The 15,957-nt window shown below is 54.5% G+C and overlaps 1 protein-coding gene across 1 annotated transcript in view; it reads right to left on the bottom strand.

The window, feature by feature from the left end:
- Nucleotides 1–3,118: 3,118 nt before the first annotated feature.
- PRDM15 (PR/SET domain 15) overlaps nt 3,119–15,957 on the bottom strand; it is a 60,115-nt gene continuing 47,276 nt past the window's right edge. The window contains 6 exon segments of the mRNA XM_007472130.1: nt 3,119–3,589; nt 4,430–4,639; nt 7,320–7,400; nt 11,098–11,273; nt 11,646–11,729; nt 13,318–13,449. Coding sequence (XP_007472192.1) covers nt 3,119–3,589; nt 4,430–4,639; nt 7,320–7,400; nt 11,098–11,273; nt 11,646–11,729; nt 13,318–13,449 — 1,154 coding nt within the window.

Raw genomic sequence — 15,957 nt, 5'->3', positions numbered from 1 at the left:
CCAACCAACCCTTGTGAAAGCTTCTGATATCTCAGTATCTTGTTTATTTTCAATGTTTGGGTCACATTTAAAATAATCCAAACATTTCACAGGGTCTGAACTACACGGGAATTACAACCGTTCTCAAAATATACCAAGTGTGTCCACTACTTGGAACGGGCAGTCTGAGCAGAGGGCCAGCAATGGAAAAACACAGCTCGTGGCAACTTTTATTTGTCGTTATACAAACTAACGGGACACGAAATACACGTGACCTCTCAGCCTTGATGCATTTCATAATCCAACGGGAAAGTCACTGACGCGGCCCTGAGCTGGGAGCCTCGAGCTCTGGCCGCTGTGACTGTGAAGTCCGTGCATCTGCCTCCCGGGCCCCGAATCCTCCAAGGCGGGTCCCTGTCGGTCACAGTGGAGCGGCACCCGGCACAAGGAACACATCCCACTCGGGGCCCCCGTCCCCTCCTTGCCTCAGGGACACGCAATCCCGGGGGGCCTGCTCTGCAAGGCTCACACCGTCAGGTGGCACAGAACGACACAAACTCACCGGCCAAAACCAAGCATCTTCTGTTTATTAATTTAGAATAACCCCGAGGGATTCACAGAGCTCAGTGGTCACAACGGCTCCATCTAATTTCCTCCTATGGATACAGCTGTGCACTGGGATCAGTTAAAAAAAAGTAAATCTTTTCCATCAGGAAACAGCGATAGAGGTGCAGAACAGTCTACAGCTGATAACTCTTTTGGCTGAGTAGTACTTTTTCTTATTTTTTGCTTCCCAGTTTCTTATATGCAAATTCATAGCAACTGTTTTAAGACAACACGAACCTATTTTGCCTCAGACAGTGACCCTATTAGACCAAATATTTCTACAGAAAACTCAGGAGTCAATTTGATTTTTATTTAGAGTTCTCACTTATTGTAACAGGAAGTATGATTAAGCATCTTTGTAGTTAAATAAACGGCGGGAATTACACTGGGGCCACACAACCTAAATCAGGTTCTTTAAAGACATTTGATGCGTTCTTACTCTAAGCATAAAAACAACTTCTCTTAAAAAAATAAAACTGTGATTTAAAAGGCCTTTGTTTCATAGGGGAGAGGAATAAAAGATAAATGCTAGCGGGTGTGCAATCATGTTTGGATTTTTTACTTGGTCATTCATCCCTTACATTCTGTAAATGCAAAAGGAAACGGTCAGCGATTTTTAAGAAAATACCTTAGGAAACTTGGCGCTTTTGACGATTCCACGGATACCTGGACCACTTACATTTGGAGAACAGAGACAATACTTAGAAAGTATATCACCCCCAGCCCAAGTTCATTTGATGAAACTATTATGTATAAAGCAGTTAATTATATACATAAATAACATAAAAATAATTATCATAAATTAAAAGTCAAACAATCCCCCACTACCACTTCAGAGGTGCGAGTCGTCGGGAGTTACCGGTGAGCTGGGGGTGGAGGGTGAATCCTGAAGCCCCTTTCACATGCTGCGTGGGTGATGAACTTAGTTCACGAAAGCATGTATTGCACAAATCAAAGCCTAGCCCCCTCCTCAAAATCTTGCAATTTGGAATGAAGCGAAGTGCTGAGAACGTTGCATTTTGCATAACAGGTTGTCTGTAGCCTCACTAGCAGCATAAGGTTATTCTGCCTCATTTATCCACTACTGATGGTCTCCCAAACAACGCAGGATCGCGGACAAATATTGATCAGGACAAAGTAAGGCAAACGTATCATTTCATCCTGGACAGCGTTAAAGCATCAGGAGGGTGGAAATCAAGCCTCTCTGCCCGCCTCTTTGTTTCCCTGGCTGCGCCGTGGGAGGGCTGGCTGCTGGCTGCCACCTTGGTGGTCCAGAGCCTCACCTGCCACTTCTGAAACGGGCGCACACGTGTGAAAGCGCGTCCCCCGGAGGGGCAGGGCTCCCGTCGCTCAGCACATTTATTCACTCATTCATTAGGGGCACTGACGCTTCTACTGGTCAGCGAACAGCCTTTCTGCTTTCATACTACTTGGCAGGAAATAGCACTGTCTTCGTATTTCAGAAAAACCTACACCTTTCTTGGGTAAAGAACCAAGCTCATTCAACATTTTTATAGAAAACTGGTCTTGAAACACACCAACCTTTGGACTTAAAGTTTAAACAGAAAAAAGACATGAATTTCTCCCCTGTTCTCTAGTGCGGGGGATTCTGGCTGCGCCTCAGCCATAATAAATACATTTGGATGGCAGAGAATCCTGAGGCACAACCCCAAGGAGCCTCCAGAGGGGCCAGCGCGAGGCTCACGGCCCCTGCATCGGGGCAGCCGTGTAGAGCTGGACGTGGACCCACAGTCCCACAGTGCAAACGACTTCTGTGTGTTAAAGGAAAATAGAGAACAACGTGGCCCCTGCAGTCTCGATCACACGAGGTATGCTCGAGGTAAAGTTTAAAAAGAAAAAAAAAAGGAAAGAGCCATACTGAAAATCGATTCACGAATTCTATCACTAGGATGCCTCGGTCCGCGACCTCACGTGACCCCCTTGCCCGAGAGGAACTCGTGAAGGCCAGAGGAGGGGCGTCTGCTCCCACAGGGCATCTTCCCACATGGTTTCAGCCCAAAGGTGCAGAACGAATTCGACTCAACTCAAATTTCAAAGAGAGTAAATGTTACTTGAACTCCTATCTGCTCATTAGCAAAAAAGTGCAGGAGCCACAGGAGAAAACCGGCTACATTTTCACACAGTAGCGGAGCCCTAAAGGGAAAAACGAAACAAGCCACTTACGTCCCTAGTGACATACGGGTCTTACCGTGCTGCTCCTCTCTGGGTTTCCTTTTCCCAAACCCTGCGCCCACCTGCGTTCTGGGAGGGAAGCCTGGGGGCCTGGCCTTGCCGGGCAGAGCATATGGGGCCTCAGGGGGACCTGCTCGGGGTCACTTCTGAGCTCAGCTGACAGACTGTGATGGTTGTTGGTGAATTTGGAGACAATGCTGCAAAAGCTAAGTCAACCTTACTGATACTGCAACGTACGGTGTTTTGTTTTTTTGTTTGGTATCCAGCAAACAAATCTCAAATAAAAACAGAACCAGACCACCCGTCTGTGGTTCTCTCCCCCAGGTCCCCTCAGGGTGCCTCAGTAGCTGTACATCTGCGGCTGCTGCTCGGCCGGCACCGGCGGCTGGGCGGCCTGTGGGGCGGGGGCCGGGGCCGGCAGCACGTCTGTCTGGGGCACCGCCCGCCAGGTGAGCGGCGGCTGCTCGCCAAGCTGGCTCCCCAGGGGCGTGATGGAGTTGACCAGAGTGGTCAGGTTGATGAAGTGGGCCACCGACTGCGGATTCGAGGCTTCCGGCTGGGGGTGGATCTGGAGGTCGTTCTGGCGGTTGTGCAGCATGGCAGAGCCGCTGACGGTGTCAAAGGTCACGGTCAGGATGGAGTTGTCCAGCTGCAGCTGGCGTTCCGGGGTGGTCAGGTGCCCGACAGCCACCGGCTGGAGGTTGGTAAACTGAGTCCCGGCCGCGGTGGTGATGGGGGTCACGGTGATGTTGGTCAGGCCGACGGAGCTCGACGGGGTGGTCACATTGGGGTCGCCCAGCGTCACCACCACCTGGAAGAGTCACGCACAACACGGGACCGTTAGCTCCTGCAGAATCGAGAACACGAGCAGCTTCCTGTGCTGTACTTTGTCATGGAGGCCATCTCGTGACGCTGGAATCATCACACTCCTGGCCCAAAGGAAGGAGTTAAAACACCTGCTGCTGAGAGATTAAACCAAGCTCATTTTTCCTGGAAAAAGAATTCTAGTGAAAGAGAGAAACAAGATACAGACACCATCATCGAAGCCATCAGCTGGAACTGAAAATCAAAGGATTTCAGAAGCTATAGGAAAAAACCAGAAGAAAGTAATGAGAAAAACAGCACATTCTTCACTGTCTCTCAACTTCTGTGAGGTGATGATGGTAAATGGAAATCCCAACTGTAAAGGTCAGAAGGGCAGTGAACCAATGTGCAGTGCCAGAGCTAATAAATGAAAAAGAAAGTAATGCTCTTCCCCACAGACAGGGATGAAACGCAGGAACGTCTGCAACCAGGATGACCAGGGCCAGTCAAGGGAGGGAGGGGTGTGGCGTCCGACACACGCCGACCAGGAGCTGGGGGCCTCGAAACCCCAGCTTCCCCCCAGGGGAAGCTTTGGTTAAAAGCAGCAGACTGGCCGGCCGCACGCCCTGGCGTGCAGGGTCGGGCCCTCCCTGACTGGCCGGCACGCTCAGGCCATTGAGCACCTCCCCAAACTAGACGCAGCCCCGTTTCCCAACCCGGGAGGATGGTGGTGACTTCTGGGTCTAAGCTGGGAAATGCTCACGGGGAAACGGGGCACGTGCTGACCACGGCCAGAGGCCAAGCCCCCCACGCCCGGGGCCCCCAGCTCCGCACGAGGAGCGGCGACCTGCTGGATGCTCTGCACGGCAGAGTTGGTCTCGTCCCCGACGCCGGCCGAGAACGTGGCCTCCTTCTCCGAGAACTCGCTGAAGGCGGCCTCCTCGGGCCCCGTGGCCCCGGCCTCGTCCTCTGGCTTCTGCTTCCTCTTGTGAGTCCTCCTGGCGGCTTTCACGTGCTTCCCTTCCGCCAGATCCTCCTGCCCCAGGCTCAGCTCAGGCTGCAGGAAGAGAAGGCGCGACAACGGCAGGTCAACGGGCCGTGTCCCCGAAGCGGCCAGCGCGTCCCGGCCCTGTTCCTGGACCCCAGCTGACCAGGCTTGTCTGCTAACTTGCACTTCTGAGGACGGGGGCAAGTTCCTGTTGGTTTCAGTTGCTTTTCTTTCAGGTGATGGATTTTAGATACCGGTCATATTTTTAAAAGCCACACTTTGTGCTGAAATAGAAACATCTCTAAAAGCAGATTTTTTTGAGCCACTGTTTCAGCCCTGTTGAGCTCAGTCTGAGGCTGAAAAATGCTTTCACATCAGGACTCTCATCCCCTGGCTGAAACAAATTCACTGCAGACACGATCTTGGATCAAAATGAGGCTGACCGCAAGAACTGTACGGTCACCTTTTCTGGAGACAGAAAACGGGGCCCGGCGGTAATGGCGACCCCAGACGGGTGCCCTGCACACGTCTTCTTGAGCTGCTAAGTGTGGCCTGTTTTGCGACCTACAGCTGGGCTGGCCCAGCATCACGGAGGCCGCTGAACCATGGTGGCCAGCAAGGCTCTCCTCCCTGGCCACCCACCACCCCTCCTGGTCCTTGGTGCCATCCGTGAGACTTGCTCCCACCCAGCGGCAGGCAGACCCTGAGGAGGGGTTGCCCTGGCCAGGGGTGGGCGTGGTCCTGGCCCTCCGGGGCTGCCGAGGCGTGGGGCACGGCGGCGCAGTACAACCCGGCCGCTGAGCACCGCGCCCATAGCTCCATTGCAAAACACAGAGGTAGAAACGTGATTTTAAAATAACCGAGAGCATGACACGTTTCCTTTAAAATAAGAGAAGCTGGGCTTCCCTGGTGGCGCAGTGGTTGAGGGTCCGCCTGCCGACGCAGGGGACGCGGGTTCGTGCCCCGGTCCGGGAGGATCCCGCGTGCCGCGGAGCGGCTGGGCCCGTGAGCCGTGGCCGCTGAGCCTGCGCGTCCGGAGCCTGTGCTCCGCGACGGGAGGGGCCACAGCAGTGAGAGGCCCACGGACCGCAAAAAAAAAAAAAAATAAGAGAAGCTGGGCTTCCCTGGTGGCGCAGTGGTTGAGGGTCCGCCTGCCGACGCAGGGGACGCGGGTTCGTGCCCCGGTCCGGGAGGATCCCGCGTGCCGCGGAGCGGCTGGGCCCGTGAGCCGTGGCCGCTGAGCCTGCGCGTCCGGAGCCTGTGCTCCGCGACGGGAGGGGCCACAGCAGTGAGAGGCCCACGGACCGCAAAAAAAAAAAAAAATAAGAGAAGCTGGGCTTCCCTGGTGGCGCAGTGGTTGAGGGTCCGCCTGCCGACGCAGGGGACGCGGGTTCGTGCCCCGGTCCGGGAGGATCCCGCGTGCCGCGGAGCGGCTGGGCCCGTGAGCCGTGGCCGCTGAGCCTGCGCGTCCGGAGCCTGTGCTCCGCGACGGGAGGGGCCACAGCAGTGAGAGGCCCACGGACCGCAAAAAAAAAAAAAAATAAGAGAAGCTGGGCTTCCCTGGTGGCGCAGTGGTTGAGGGTCCGCCTGCCGACGCAGGGGACGCGGGTTCGTGCCCCGGTCCGGGAGGATCCCGCGTGCCGCGGAGCGGCTGGGCCCGTGAGCCGTGGCCGCTGAGCCTGCGCGTCCGGAGCCTGTGCTCCGCGACGGGAGGGGCCACAGCAGTGAGAGGCCCACGGACCGCAAAAAAAAAAAAAAATAAGAGAAGCTGGGCTTCCCTGGTGGCGCAGTGGTTGAGGGTCCGCCTGCCGACGCAGGGGACGCGGGTTCGTGCCCCGGTCCGGGAGGATCCCGCGTGCCGCGGAGCGGCTGGGCCCGTGAGCCGTGGCCGCTGAGCCTGCGCGTCCGGAGCCTGTGCTCCGCGACGGGAGGGGCCACAGCAGTGAGAGGCCCACGGACCGCAAAAAAAAAAAAAAATAAGAGAAGCTCTTTATATAAAGGTACTGACTAAAAGTTCCTTTTAAAAGTAAGTTCACCTAATACGTTGAAAGTTATTTTGCTTCTAATAATCTAACTGTGCTAATAAGCTTTTCTGGAAACCACCTGTGATGGTTAAGTTTAAGTGTCAACGTGGCTGGGCTCGGGGACCCGGCTGGGTGGCTGAACACCAGTCTAGAGGCTGCCGTGAAGGTATTTTTCAGACGTGATTAACACTGAAATCGGTGGGTACTGAGTCATGCAGAGCACCCTCTGCAACGTGCGTGGGCCTCGTCCCATCGGGCAAAGGCCTCGAGAGAAAAGCCTGAAGCTCCCAGAGGCAGAGGGAACTCTGTCTCCAGATGGACCTCGGGCACAGCATCAACTCCTCTCCTGGGTCTCCAGCCTCCGGCCCGTCCTGAAAGTTCTGGACTTGCCAGCTCCACACTCGTGGGTGCCAAGTCCTTAAAATAAATCTAATTCTCTCTGTACACACACGTACGCACGTGTACACACGCTCTCTATTGACTGTTTTCTCTGGGGAACTGTGACTTAAGAAACCATCTATTCTCTAAAAGGAGATATGTCAGGATTCAGAAAACTGAAATTCTAGAAACTTTTACAGAAACTAAAAGGCTCCTGGGGTGACGACGAACCAATAAAACAGAGGCAATCGAGCGTGAAACGTGGGGTTTCTTCCCAAAGGCTGCTCAGGACACCTGCCAGGGCCCCTCGGGTGAGACGTCCCGGGCCCCGCGTGCACAGGGCTCACCTGGACGATACCGATGGAGGAGGCGTCGATGGTGGTGGTCTCGGGGAGGTGGTCCAGGTCGTCGATCCTCACGGCCAGGACCTAGGAGTGACCACAGGGCGGTGAGCCCGGGACCCCACGCCCAAAGGCCCAGGCTCAGGTCAGGTGGGACCCAGACACGTGCTGACAGGCCACCACCCTCGAAGACTCCCACGCCCTCACGGGCCCTGCTCGGGACTTGAAAACCTGGATTCCACGGTCCCGTCCGGGCTCTCCTTCCCTCCTCCCAGGCCCCCTCTCTTCAATTTTCTGCTGTGCTCTCACACACGGGGGTGTAACCTCGCCCCTGTCCGTGTGTCACCGCACTGTCCACCGCTCGAGGGTGGAGACTATTCCTTCCCTTTTAGTTGAGTGAAAACACTAACGTGCACAGTGCATAATGCATAGTGCATTCTCACTCAGTCTTGTTCTTTCAAACTGAGAGCGGAGCGGGATAAGATACAGGAAACCTGTCCTACAAGGAACCATCGAGAATGAGACATTTACACTGTACACACGTGAATTTTCCACATGAAAAGTAGAGAAGTCCGGGTAGTTTCGTTGGTCATTTCTGATGAAGTGTGCACCTGTGGGCCGCACTGGCCGGTCCCCAGCACGTAGACCCTCACGCCACGACACACGCCCGGGGTCCACCCGGTCTTCCCTGAACCTGACCCACACACCTGCTGATGCCGGCTGTACCGTGACTGTGATCACTTAAGTGAACAAATCACAGGTGGGGCGACGGACCCTGAGCGCAGAGAGAACGGAATCCCTGGGAGGGAGGTGTGGAAATGGGTAGTTGCTGACGAAGGGAAGTGCTGTGCAAAGACTATACGAGAGCAGGGAAACCAGGAAAGTATCTGCACGGGCTCTTCAGCCAAATGGCTCTGCAAGCATCTTTACGTTCTTTGTCCAAAAAAATTAAGAACAAAATTATAGGCTATACATAGCGGGTGTGGCTCAGTTAAGCAGAATGACGGGGAGCTACATTTCCAGACTTAGGTTCCAAGACCAGGGCTGGGCCTTCTCTGAAAGGACGGCCAGCAAGGAGGTCGTGGTCATGTGTGTTTCAACGTAAATGCTGACGTGGCGCTGAGGACCCAAGTGTGACTGTGATGCTGCAAAGCTGAGTCACAGCAGCCAGATGCCACCGTCCTCTCCCACCCTCGCCATCACCACCTCCATCGCTGTCACCACCGTCACTGTCACCACCACCTCCACCACTGTCACCACCACCATCACCTCCAGCACTGTCACTGTCACCACCACCTCCATCATCATCAACGACGACATCATCAGCGCCCCAGTCACACGGTCTGGAAGCTCATGCCACGAAGAACAACCACAGAAGCATTTGCTGGCTTTGCTCTTATTCGGAGAGAAGACCACGCACGCAAAGTACTTTGTGTGCTTGAATTTTTTTGAATGTAACATTCACTCAAAGCAGAGGGAAAGACCATACCTTGAAGTAATAAAATCGCATCAATTCTGAAAGGTCTCCAATACGCTTAACACCTTAGCCGGCCTCCACGGGACCCCTGCTCCCGAGCCTGTGCCCAGCACTGCGTGGCCCCCTGCCCCGCACCCCTGCACAGCCGGGCCCCAGGGTGGCACCCACACGGCAGCAGAGCCCTCCCTTGGCCTCACTCCAACTATTCCTCTCTGTCTGACTTGTCTGTGTCCTACCCCTCCCCTCTGTCTCCACCCTAGACGGTCGGTCCAGGAGGACGGGGCGCACCCTGTCCGGCCGGTCACCAGCGCTCATCCCCGCAGGCACTTAACTGTATCTGTTTGAGCAACACAGAAGGAAGTGACAGAGAAACATCAGAGGATCAACGGGGGAAGAGGCTGAAGGCTTCAGAGACAAAAGGGACTGAGAACAGAGCCCCGACAGGAGAGCCCTCTGTCTGCTGGCGTCCCCTCCAGAGCGCTGTGCCGCCGGCATGGTGGGCGTGAGAGGAGGAGGTGCAAAGAGGTGGCCGCACAGAGGGGCGGGCTAGGAAGTGACCGTCAACCAGACGGAAGCGTCTGCCGAGCTGCTCCGCGCCCGCAAGGCCTCCCGCACCCAGCAACGTGCATCACACAACCCGTCTGCAAAAACTGCCGTGCGTGCTGTTAGCACGTGCAGCTACAAACACGCACACATCACCAAGAAAGCACTCCCACACGTCACGAGCCCCCGGGGGAGCCTGCAGCGCCGGCCCTGGGTCCTCCAAGACCTGGAGGGCGCTGTCTGCCGACACTGGGCAGCGGGTGGATGCTGACACTTCGGGCTCCTGCTCTCCCAACTTTGTTTTTCTAGGTGGAAACGCTAGCTGGCCACTAGGTGGAAAAGGCCCGGAATGAGGACAGCGAAGCTGATGGAGCCCCCAGCTCCTCGGGGGCCCCAGAGCTCAGGGTCAAGGTAACGCAGAAAAAGACGCACTTACCATCCAAATGAGGCAGAGGGTGCTTTTATAATTGCGAAAGTTACCCATGTTCACTAGAGAAAATTATTGAAAATGGAGAACAAGAGAAGAAATAACCAAAACTTCGACACCAGGAGAAGACCACTGTGTAATGTTTTCGTTCTTTCTCGTTTCGCCCACCCCATTTATATTACATACGTGAGTATCCCATAAACACACACAACGTGAATGACACTGTATACACACGCGGTACACGCACGGTGTGTACGGCTTTCTTACAGCAAACACTCACCCTTTCACTCAGGGTTCTCTGCAAACACGTTACATTCGGGCACATCACTAAACTACCACTAACTTAATCACATTCCTCTTGCTGGACGTTGAAGGGTCCAAGTAGTCATTTATAAATGGAGGGATGGTCACGCTACCCCCCAGGAGGACACGCCATGGCCGGGCGCCCGGCTCACGCCCGCTGCACAGGCATTTTGAATCTAAGAACCTCCTCTAATTTAACGGAGGAAGGACGGCACCTCTACTGTTAAAGGTTTTCTCCTGTGTCTTAACCACAGGTGTTTCCTTTCATGAATCTCCGTGGACACACTGGGTTCTTTGTGTTCTCGTGGAATGCACATTACCTTTAATGTTAACAGTTTCTATCTGTTAACGGTGGTAATATCTTACCACATTTTTTCTGTTTTCCCTTTGACCTACAGAAGTTCTAAATGTGATGCCGCTTAGTCAAATCGTTTGTTCGAGACTCCTCTCACCGCTTTTGCGCTCAGAAAGTTTCCACCTTTCAGGGATATAGCTATTTCCCCGTGCTTTCTCCTAGCTTTGTTTTTCAGTTTACTTCTTTTTAAAAGGCATTAAATTCTTCAGTGCGCTGGGCCTGCCTTTAGAACCAGCCCACGGGTGAGCCAGGGTCTATCTGCCTCAATATAGCTTCTCCCCCTCGGTCCCCAGGGCCACCTTCTAATCAGCCCCTAACACCACACGGAGGCTCCCGTCCTGAATCTTTTTTAGTTGCCCAAAGGGAGGAAAGGGGGAGGGGTCAGGGTCGTACTCCCATCTCGCTACCAGCGAGGATGTAATTTATAACCTCAGCAAAAAACACGTTCCAGGCTCTTCTGTTCCCTCACTCGTTCAGCGCCGTCGGTGCGCAGGTGGAGGGGAGTTGCCAGACCCAGGCCCCGCCTGGAGGAACCACGGGCCTGCGCGGGGGGGCAGGGATGGTGAGCCAGCGCGGCGGGGTCTCTGGGCAGGAGCCGCCACCGGGCAGAGGGCAGAGGGGCCGGGCCTGCGCGGGGAGGCGGGGGGAGGCAGGCAGAGGGTCGCCCGCCCAGGCTCACCTCGGGGTGCTTGCGCCGCATGTGTCTGCTCATGGAAGCCCTGGTGGACACCTTGGTCCCGCACAGCTGGCAGCTCTGGGCCTCTACCTTGTCGTGGGTGAGCTGCACGTGTTTCTGCAGCATGTACTCGGTGACATACTTCTTGTCGCACACGGAGCATGTCCACTGCTTGCCCACTTCCCACACGCACGGGGCACAAGAGAAAGCACGGGTCGTGAGCGGGCTCAGCCTCTGCACGTGCGGCCAGGGTCGCCGGCCGGGTCACCCACCCGGTGGTCAGGCCGCGGGACAGGCAGCACGGCCTCCTCCCCTCCTGGAGCCCAGTCACTACTCCAATGTCCGAAAATTCAAGTTTCGGACAGTGTCCGAAAATTTTGATGGGCTGAGGTTTTGGGGGCAAGGGGCCATCGTTAAGGCAGAACAGCACCAAAACATCTGAAAAAGCCTACCAACAGCATCACAGCCATGCCATCCCCACCGCGCACGCTCCAATGGCCTCAGCGGAGACCGCGGCGGGCGGCCGGCCGGTCCCCAGGTGCCCCGCTTACCCGTGTGGATGAGCTTGTGCGTCTCCATCGTGTTTCTCTCACTGAAAGTTTTTCCGCACAGTTCGCACATGAAATCTTTAATCCCTGCAGAAAAAGGCACACTTAATTTCACGTTTCACGAGTGTTTTAACTACACACAGAAGCTGTCTCGTCCTCGACACATTTCTGTATTTACAGAAGCTGCACGGGAGGTAAATTACCAGGAGAGAGCAGACAGTAAGTGTTCATTCCCACACGCGACCGGCACACCGTGGCTTGAAAGCTACCCTATGGCTGGCACCCAGGCGAGCTCCTTCCGCAGAAGGGGTGACAAGGACAGTTTCAGCCCGAGGCCCTCGGACTGCCACAGAGTCTCAGGAGAATCCGATTCAATGAGCTTACTCTGCACAGCTCGTGACCAGGGAAGGCAGGGCCACGTTTATGACACGTTTAAGGCTTCCACCCACTTCATTCCAGTCCTGAGTGTTCAGATCAGTCACTCGGTCTGGGGTGACCCCCTTGCCTGCCTGCAAGCTGGCAAGGAAGCACCGAGGCATCGTACTGTTTCTCTCCCCAAACTGACAAGAAAGTGGATCCTTAGAATGCCTTCTAAATAAAGGTTTCCCCCCAAATGGAAAACTAGCTAAGTGATTTTCAGGGTCCACTCATCTTGGGCTTATCTTGGCCCTATATTCGGCGAACCCCACGTAGGCTCACTGTGGCTTTTGGAGGCCAGAGGCCACTACAGCCCGGCAGGTGCAGTGTTGTGAGACCCGAGAGGTGGTGCAGGACCCAGTCCCAGGGGGTGAACGCTTCCCAGAAAAGGGGAGGTGAAACGGATGAGCTTCCCCAAGAAGAGAAGGGCAGCATGCTTTTGTGAAAGCCCAGTGCCCTGGGGGCTGGCACTCCAGGGGGACCCAAAGCAGACCTGCGTGGTGGCCTGGACAGCCCTGGGGGCAGTGAGAGAGGTGGGCGCACAGGTGAGCTGGGCCAGGCAGTGGCAGGACTCGGGTGCGTTTTAGGGAGAACACGGAACCAACCAGAGGCTCCTACCAGAAACTTGAGACACAACTCCATCACCCAGGGATAACCGTTTCTCACTCCGCTGTCGATCTTAATCCTCTTTTACACACACGTTCTTCCATACACAAATGTTTTATAAGACAATGAACTCATTTGTGGTAGAGGCTGGTTTCTCTCCCACTGGACTATGAATGTCTGCGTAACTTAACATACGATTCCATCACTTGCAGGGGCGCACTGTCCCTCATGGTGAACACACCATAATTTAGCCACTGCCCTACTGATGGACACTTAAGATGTGGCCCAGTCTCCTGTCCAGACGACAGGATGACCGGCGTGTACACACGGCCCGGGCCCTCGTCTGACGGTTTCTCCCTCACACGCTCCTGCAGGGCGACGGCTGAGTGGATGGGAAGGCGTTGAGGACAGCTAGCTGGGCGGTAACCCGAGCTCCATGAGGGCGCACAAGGATGGAGGGCGCTTGCGGGGACCAGGAGCTTCTGAGAAACCGGCCACCTAAGCAACCCACCTCCGAGAGCTTGGTCAGGAAGCCTGGGGCCTGCTGGGAGCTGAAGACCGCGAGGGGCAGCGGCGGCTCTTCCGCGAGCTGCGCCTGCACCGCTGGCCTGGTCCGCCTCCGCGAGAGCGCCGCGGCCGGGGGCTGACTCACCCGTGTGCCGCTTGTAGTGTTTGAGCATGTTGACCTTCTGCGCGAACTTGCGGTGGCACTCCCTGCACTCGTACTCCTTGATGCCCTTGTGCAGCTTCATGTGGTGGCGCAGCGCGTGCTTGGTCTTCATGCCTGCGGGGCGGGACGGAGCGGAGCGGGTCTTCGGGGGCCCCCGCCCCCCACAACGCCCGCCCCAGCCCTGCCACGGACCCCAGCGGCGCACGCACCCCGCCCCCTCGCCCCGGCAGACACAGGTCTGGGTGAGAGCAAAGAGGGACAGGGCGCGGGGGCTCGTCTCCGAGACGACCCCCTCCACCCGCGGTGAGGCGGGCCGTGAGTCCTCGGAGGCCACTTCCAGACAGCCCGCCTCGGCAGGCGGCCGCCCAGCCTGCACGGTCAGCGCTCCCAACAACAGGAGCTGCGGGTAGCCGTGCAAATCTAACCGCTGTGACCCAACGGACTCATCTGGTAGGCGGCTCCAAGTCTCCTGAAGTACGCTGTTGATCTTGGTGATGTAAGTGTTAATTAAGATTAGATACTTAAAGGTCCAAACACAGACTTTCCGTCTCCCTTCAGGTTAATGTAACAAAGTCAACACTTGGCGGAAAGGAGCGAAATATGCTAAAACCTCCCTAACTCAGGCGCTGAAGAAGGGAAGACCCTGGTTTAGGGTTTGAATCAGTGGTGGAGGGTCTTAGGCCAGGAGACCCACCAGGTGAGCAGTGCTGGACAGGAAGGCAGAGCTGCAGGGTCTGTGGGCAAAGGGCGCCGGGGGTGGGGGGCGGCCTTAGCATCTCATGGTGCGTGAAGTGTCCTCGGCTACTAGTGCTATACGTGGAAACCCACCAGGCACGGCACGCGGGTCTCTGCTGCCAGGTGACGGGGACTCCCGTTAGTTCTGCAGCCTCCCATTTGAATAAGACCTGATCAGGTCCAGAATTTGGGGGGAAAATGTAAAGTACGGATAATAATAAGGGCATTTCCTACAGCATCATCACTTGGAATGATAAAAGACTGCACACCAAAAACCCCTGAAGATATAAATTAAAGGGTCTGGTTGTAGGAATCCACAGGATGGAATCCTATCAAGGTTTTGAGAGGAAAATTAGGGCAATATTTGCCTGATAGGAAAAGATCACCAAGATGGATATGGAAGTAAATAAAAAGGTATGGAAAGAACAGGTAAGCACAAGCATCTGCTTGTATGTGCCAGTGATCATAATATGAAAGTAAAATGACCACTGATGGTTTAGGATTATGGAAAATAAATACGGTAAAACCCAACTGTTAACACCCCTATTGTATTTAAAGTATTCAGAAGTCATGAAAGAAATCATGAAACTAAACATTAAATACACTCTTCAGATATAAAAATGTATGTAACACAAGATGTGCCACTGACCTCAGCGCCCACCCCGGGCACCCCTCCCTGACCTGCCAGGGCTCACTGAACAGCACTCAGGTCTCAGGTGTGGTTGCCCCCTGCCCAGCTGGGGGGACGGCCCAACACACCTGTCTACCTACAACCCTTCCCACCTCTAACTGGCTCTAGCTCTGTGGGAAAGGGGCTGGAATTGCTGCAGCAAAGACGGGGGCTGCAGCTGGAGCTCCAGCCAGCGCGGCCAGCGCTAAGACACGCGTAGAAACTTCTAGAAATGTGCGTGCACAACAGTCAAATGCTGCTTTCGAAGAGTGCAACTGAGGTCCCAGGTGGGAATAACTTTACTTTGCATATCCATTCGTGTAAAAAAATTTTTTTTTTTGGTTAGGTGACTGGGTTACTTTTTCAATAAAACAATCTACACGCTGCACACAGTTACTCTGGAGAACAGACAAGAAACTGTCACCTGTGCAGAGAGGGACTGGGGGCCAGGAGTGGGGGACTGTGCACTTTCTGCTTTTCTCTGCAGTTCTTTTAGCCTTCTGCGTGTAATCTTATTTTATGAGTCTAACAGGGGTTTATCCAGTGAGTGGAATTACGGGGCATTTGTGTTTTCTTCGTACTTTCCTAAAAATCACATAAAGGAAGAAAGTAAAAACTTGATGGAATATTAAATTTTTAAAAAGACCCTCACAGCAAGGCAGATGAACTTGATCAGTCCCATATCTGAGGAGGGTGGCACTGCCGCTCTCCACCACACAGAACACTGGCGGCCACTTGAAAGCACCAAAGATCCGCTGCCCCAAGTCTTCCTGACAGTTCTGGTTTGTTTTCAAACAGAAATGAGTTAAAATTTTACCATGTACTGCGATTACCTTTTTCTTCCTCATTCCACTTACTGATGTGAGACATTTTACTAATGGATTTATTATCATTTAACTCATTTCACCTGACTCAAATAAAGGTCACAGTCATCACTGATAACAGTACACCACTGTGTTAATGCATAGCTGGTCCTAGTTAGTAGTTCCAGTCGGCAGTCGAGGATTTTGCACCTATACTCAGGCCCCATGAGGACTCTCAGATTATTCTGCACTTCAAAGAATTATGTGTTGCACTGTTTCCCTACTTTTAAAATGATTTGCTTGTGCTTTGATTTTACCCCATCTCCCTGCCTTTGGACGGCTTTATTTTTCTCGCTGATCCTCTTTGGGTCTTATCTTTCTTGAGTAAATGACTCGGGTCTGGGCGACCGCCCC

The sequence above is a fragment of the Lipotes vexillifer genome, unplaced genomic scaffold, assembly GCF_000442215.2.
Source record: "Lipotes vexillifer unplaced genomic scaffold, Lipotes_vexillifer_v1.1 scaffold478, whole genome shotgun sequence".
NCBI classification, from domain to species: domain Eukaryota; kingdom Metazoa; phylum Chordata; class Mammalia; order Artiodactyla; family Lipotidae; genus Lipotes; species Lipotes vexillifer.
The sequence above is the reverse complement of the archived record's forward strand: the minus strand, read 5'-3'. Positions and strand labels throughout refer to the sequence as shown.